Raw genomic sequence first — 5,849 nt, 5'->3', positions numbered from 1 at the left:
GACAGCAGCCACCGCCCCGGAGCTACAGCTCAGCCCTGGGCACAGCCCGGTCTGAGGCTTGGGTGAACCCCGCTGGTTATCCCCGGCTCACCCGAAGCTCCGTGTAAAAACCTCTGATGATCAAGATGAGGGATAAAGGTCTTGCCTCTGGCTGGGTCCCTCCTGCAGCCTGCGCAGGCAGCTGGGAGCGAGAGCCGACCCGCAGCAGGTGCTGTCGGGAAACGGCCTCTCCACCTCCAAAATCCTTCACAATGTCCCATGTCTGACACCCCGAGGTTTTTCAGGTGGACAAGATGCTGAGAAGGGGCATGTCCGAGACAAAAACCAGCACTACAATGGGAGGGGAGGAGTTTGGGGAAGGTGGCCGTTGCTCAGGGACTGGGTGCGTGCCTTTGCACTGCTTGGGGGTTTCCCCCCTTCCTCTTTCCTTCACTATTAAAACATCTTTGTCACCACGGCTGAGCTGGGACAGTATCGGGATGATGGAAACCAGGTGCTTCTGGAGAATGGAGGCAGCACAAAACCGTGCCCCAAGTGAAGCTGCCCAAGGGGTGACAGAACTGGGAGACGGGACAGTAAAACCAGCCCCCCTGCAGCTGAAATAAGCTCGGCTGAACTGGCCCTCCTGAAGTTTCTTGGCATTGTGTGAACCCTGAGGTTGGGCTGGACCCGGGGGGACCGCGGGAGTGTTGGGGCTCGTTGCAGCTGACTGGTAACGGAGCCACTGACCACGCTTGTGACAAGGGAAGAAAGAGGAAGAGACTCGGAAGTGACCTGCAGCGAGGACTGACCCAAAGCAGGAGGAACCCGTGACACCCTCTGCCTGGTGAAGCATCAGGGCGCAGCCTCGACAGCACCTCACCATCTGCCTGAGAAGGCTGCACAGGTGACACGGTGGCACTTCCTGCCCTCTTCTTGGTTTCCTCAGGCTCCCAACCAGGCCCTGCTACTAGTGATGGGGCCTCGGCAGCTCCGGAATCAGCTCCCTGCACCACTCCCCCGTGGAGGGCTACTGGGCAGACTGGAAGGCTCTAACTACGGGTGCACATGACAGTCTCCCAGCGTGGGTGGGACGATCAGGGAACAGGGACTCGGGTCAACAGCCAAGCTTAGTGTTTCCTGCACAAACAGCAGTTCCCCGGGGCTCAGCCACCCGCTGCGGCCACCTGGGCATTGAAGGACGGCACCAAACTGGCTCAAGGTCCAGCTCTTCCAAGCCGGAAGCGGACAACAGCACCGCAGCGAGGTCGGGCTCCTAACAGAGAACTGCGTCAGCTCTTACGTTACTTTAAAAGGGTTATTTAAACACCAAAAAACAGGGGGGAGGTTGGAAGCAAAAGGGTTGCATAAAAAACATGCAACCTCACAAAAATAACTGTTATCGTCTGCCCACGGTCCATCTCAGGTGGGTTCCCAGCAGAGCTCCTGTTTCCCAGGAGCTTGGCACAGCCAATGCCTTCCCTGTGGGATAAGCACAAACCCCCTCGGGGATTCCCTGCTGCTCCTCAAGACAAAGGTCCCTGCAGAGAGTCCCGGCCGTTACTCCTCCTTCGGCCTCTTCCTCCAGCGGTCCAGGAAGGGCCCGAGGCTGTTCCACACCTCCGTGTACATGAGAGTCCCCACGAAGACGAAGGCGGTGCCCAGCCAGTGCCAGGCCGTGAAGGGGTTGCGGAAGTAGAGGATGGAGAAGATGAGGCTGACAAACTTGCGCAGCGTCACCACCAGCGTGACGGTGAGGGAGGTGCACTCCGTGGTGAGGATGAAGACGCCTCGGATGCAGACGTATCTGGGTGGGCGGAGGTTAAGGGGACACGGGGGCTGAGGCTGGACAGGGCTCTGAGCCTAGCTGCAGACATCCCTGCTCCCCGCGGAGGGCTGGACTGGGTGAGCTTGGCAGGAAGATGGTACGAGGGCCTTGGGCTGAAGGGGTCCTATCTTGAGGGCATCTCGGCTTCTTCAGACTTTCCTCTCTGTCTCTACACAGTGACACATCACAAATAGCTCCGGATCTGTCCCTTCTGCTTACAGCTGGCTGCCAAAACCACCCTGAATTTATACCCATCAGCCTGGCCCGGGAGAGGTGGTGGCAGATTTCAGCCACCCTGGAAATTACGTAAGCCCCAGGTTAAAGTCGACTCTTTATTTTCTATGAGTTACATGAACGTCGGCTCCCAAATCGTGGAATCACAGAATCGCTCAGGTTGGGAAAGCCCTTTAAAGGGCTAAAAGACCCCCCGTTCCCCCAGCACTGCCAGGTGGCCACTAACCCATGTCCCTCAGCACCACCTCAGCCACCCTTCTCCAGGCAGCTTCCAGCTGCTCTGCCCCCAGCCTGGAGCGTTGCAGGGGGTTGGTGTGACCCAAGGGCAGGAGCCGGCACTTGGCCTGGTTAAATCTCAGCCCGTTGGCCTTGGCTCATCAATCCAGCCTGTCCAGATCCCTCTGCAGAGCCCTGAATGCAGGGAAGGCTCCAAGGACATGACCCCCACCCCACTCCTCCTGTCCTCACCCTGGTGCCATCTCCGTGGCGTGTCTCAGGCTGAGATTTGGAAGGATACTGAGTGATGACATTCATGAGGAGGTAGAACCACATGATTGGCAGCGTCAGCCCGATCACTGGGACCTGGAACGGCTCTGTGGGGAGAAAGGAGGAAACAAGGTCAGTGCTCTAACGTGTAGAGAGGGGACAAGGAGAGGCGGCTCTCTCCTGTCCTGGACGACGATGAACCAGGGACACACTGCGGCTTCAGGAGACCACTGCCAATGCAAGACTGTGCTGATGCTCCTGCTTGGACTCGTGCAGGGAGGAAAGGAAGCTGGAGGAAGATGCAGCCTAAGGAAAGACAGTGAAAGCAAAGCTCTGTCTTGCTTTCTTGTGCCAGGGCTGTTCTACTGTCACACTGGCTGATCAACTGCCCGGCTCTGAGAGCCTGAGCAGCACCAGCAAACAAAAGCCAGCAGGCCCACGGCTCTGCCTGTGGTGGAGGATTTGGTCCCCTGACTCCCATTTTTGAACTACCACGTTCCTTTCCCCTGAGGTCACCTCATGCTTTCCTTGAGATAGGGCTACCATCCGTCCAAGCATGCTGGCATCGGGCCCACCACGGGGAAACGGACCCAGGGACAATGTCCTCAAGACAGCGCGGTGTTTGGTTTTGCTTTTGGCTTTCTACCAAACCTGAACACTCAGTCCTGAGGTGACGGTCTGACACACTCAGCTGCTGCACGGAGCTTCCTACAGCGTTTTCCAGAGGACGAGAGCAAGGACACGCCTGTGCAACACTTACCAGACTGGCTGAAGAGGAGAGCATGCTGGTAGATGTTGGGGGCAAGGAGGAGAAATCCAGGGAGTGGTAACGCGTGCTGGAGAGAAAAGGGAAGACACGATGTTAACGGGGTGAACCCACCCCACTTCCCAGCCTGGGGAACCAGCCTCGCGCATCTTGGGGAGGGGACACTTCACTCCTCCAGCCTTCCGGGCGTGTGAGCCTTTGTGCCGAGAACGGGGCGGGGGAGGGGAGGGGAGGGGAGGGGACTCTCCCAGCGGTTCCATCTGCCCAGTAAAAGACAACGTGGCGGCTTACATTGTAAAAAAGGGCCTCTTTGGAGTGCTTCCCAAACTGCTTGTACAGCATCTCCTGGAAAATCCCCATCCGGGCAGACATGAGGAGGGCGAAGGTGAGCGCAGCGATACCTGGAACAGAGGCACAAAACCCCCTTCTTTGCAAATCAGTGTCCACCAGATGCTCAGCGCGACCTCTCCCACCACAACCCACATGGCCAAGGACATCGGGAGCTGAGTCTTGCCAGTATCCCAGCAGGGTCTGCTGGAGATGTGGCACTCACATACCTAGCAGCCACCACAAGAAAACCTGGAGTCCGTCCTCTTCATTTAAGCTGGAGTCCGATGCCTGGTGGGGGGAGACACAACACAGTCACCATGAGCTACCAGGTCCCTGCAGCTCACTCGGACCTGCCTCCGCCTCACTCTTGGTTTGTGTGTTGTGCCCCATAAAGCACAGACCGCCCAAGGTCTCACATTCTCCAGAGCTGCTTTTCTGGGTGAACAGAGGTGACAGCAACCATAGCTTTCCACTCTGCTGCAGGGATTGCACCAGATTCCGGCAAAAAGATGTAAATGTCTCATCAAGGAAGTAGCTTTTCTGAAAGAGATGCCCTGGCTTGGCGAGAGATGGCTCTCCAACCACAAAAATAATCGGTGCCCCTTAGAAAGCTCTGAGACAGCCCGTTAGCGGGCTCCTCCGCCCCCATCTCACAGGGAGCGGGCAGGGAAGAACGAGGGCTCCAAGCCCCAGTCAGGTGCTAAGACCACGCTGAGACAGCGAGGAAACCCGGCCTGCAGACGCTGTTAGCTCGGGGTAAGACTCCAGGCAGCCTGACTTGGCTCAACGCTCCATCACTGTGGTTTAGGGCAAGTTAGATCACCCGCCTTTGCCACAACTGTCCCAATGATTCCAAACCTCATCTCCGCTGCGTTTATCTGGATTAATTCAGCGCAGACCTTCCTCTGATGCTCTGAGGGTATAAAACCAATGGAGTGATGGGGGAGCGGCAGGTCTGGCAGCCCTGTTTCATGTCCAGTCTCTCAGAGCTGAATTCAGTGCCACCGATTTTCACCTGACCACCACTTTATGCCATTTTTCTGCCTTCAGTTGAGACGACCAGGCTGTGGGTGCTGACCCACAGCCCAAAGTGGTGTCACACATGGATCTTCTTCACTCCCTCCTGCTCTCCAAACACATGAACTTTATTTCAAGGGTCACAGAAAGTCACAGGTCTGCAAAAATCAAGCCTGGAAGCTGACAATCTTTTCTGGGATAAAAAAGGGAAAGACTTAAGAAGGCTGAGTTTTGTCTGAGATCTGCCTGCTCCTAACTGCCGCACATCGCAGGAAGGGCGACAGAAAACAGTCTCTGCAGCAAAAAAACAAAAAAAGTTTACTCTCAGGAAAGCCCAACCTGAGCAGATTAAAAGGCACTTTAATTGAGTTAAACCACGTTTTAAGCCACAGGAAAATAAGACCAGGAACGAGAGCTGTTGGGGAGCAGATCTGGAGTAGGAGACGTCTTGTCTCTCCATCAGTCAGCCAAGCAAATTGCTGACGAGGTGCTGACAGCAGCTCCTCCTGTCAGCAAGGGTCACAGCTATGACCTCAGGCCCTTTCCAGTCCTTACCACTTGCTTTGCAGACATGAAAGTGCAGGTGAAGATCCCCAGGGACACCAGGGCTATGGATGTGTATTTAGATACGCTGTATCTGCAGGGGGGAGAAGACAGACATCAGTGACCCAGCCCAGCCTCGCGTTGTTCATCTGCTGCTCCCCGGCAGCGCACTTCGCTCCACACACCAGTATGGACTTGTGGGAACGGGCACATACCCCCTCCCCAGCGCTGGACGCTGCTGGGAGGGAAGGCCCCTGCTTCCTCTACCCTGGTTTCTACTGCAGCGCACGTTATATGGCACAGCAGATCCCTTCGGTCAGTTGGGGTCAGCTGTCATGGCCACGTCCCCTCCCAGCTTCTCACCCACCCGCAGTGGGCTTGCTGGGGAGGCAGGAGGAGCGGGGAAAATCACAGAATGCTTTCGGCTGGAAGGGACCTTTAAAGGTCATCTAGTCCAACCTCTTCAGTCCACGCCATAAGTGAAGGACTGATGGAAATGCAGAAGAGGGAACTGTTCCAGCCCTTGCCCCAGTTTCCCCATCAGTAAAACAAAAATATTTAACAGGAAAGGGAAGGGCACTAAGCACTGGTCGGGATTAAGTCCACGGCAAAGCATTCTCTGATGATATAAGAGGTTTGAGATTTACCTTTTCCTCAGAATGATGA

The 5,849-nt window shown here is 56.1% G+C and overlaps 1 protein-coding gene across 1 annotated transcript in view; it reads right to left on the bottom strand.

Annotated features, from left to right (window-relative positions):
• Positions 1-1,539: 1,539 nt before the first annotated feature.
• SLC35B4 (solute carrier family 35 (UDP-xylose/UDP-N-acetylglucosamine transporter), member B4) overlaps positions 1,540-5,849 on the bottom strand; it is a gene marked incomplete at its 5' end in the record, with an annotated part of 6,458 nt that continues 2,148 nt past the window's right edge. Inside the window, 6 exon segments of the mRNA XM_010136007.1 lie at positions 1,540-1,786; positions 2,559-2,634; positions 3,288-3,363; positions 3,585-3,694; positions 3,851-3,911; positions 5,196-5,332. Of these exon segments, the coding sequence (XP_010134309.1) occupies positions 1,540-1,786; positions 2,559-2,634; positions 3,288-3,363; positions 3,585-3,694; positions 3,851-3,911; positions 5,196-5,332 (707 nt within the window).

The sequence above is a fragment of the Buceros rhinoceros genome, unplaced genomic scaffold (genome assembly GCF_000710305.1).
Source record: "Buceros rhinoceros silvestris isolate BGI_N320 unplaced genomic scaffold, ASM71030v1 scaffold2970, whole genome shotgun sequence".
In the NCBI taxonomy this organism is placed as follows: Eukaryota; Metazoa; Chordata; class Aves; order Bucerotiformes; family Bucerotidae; genus Buceros; species Buceros rhinoceros.
Note: the sequence above shows the minus strand (reverse complement) of the source record. Positions and strands in the feature narration are given on the sequence as shown.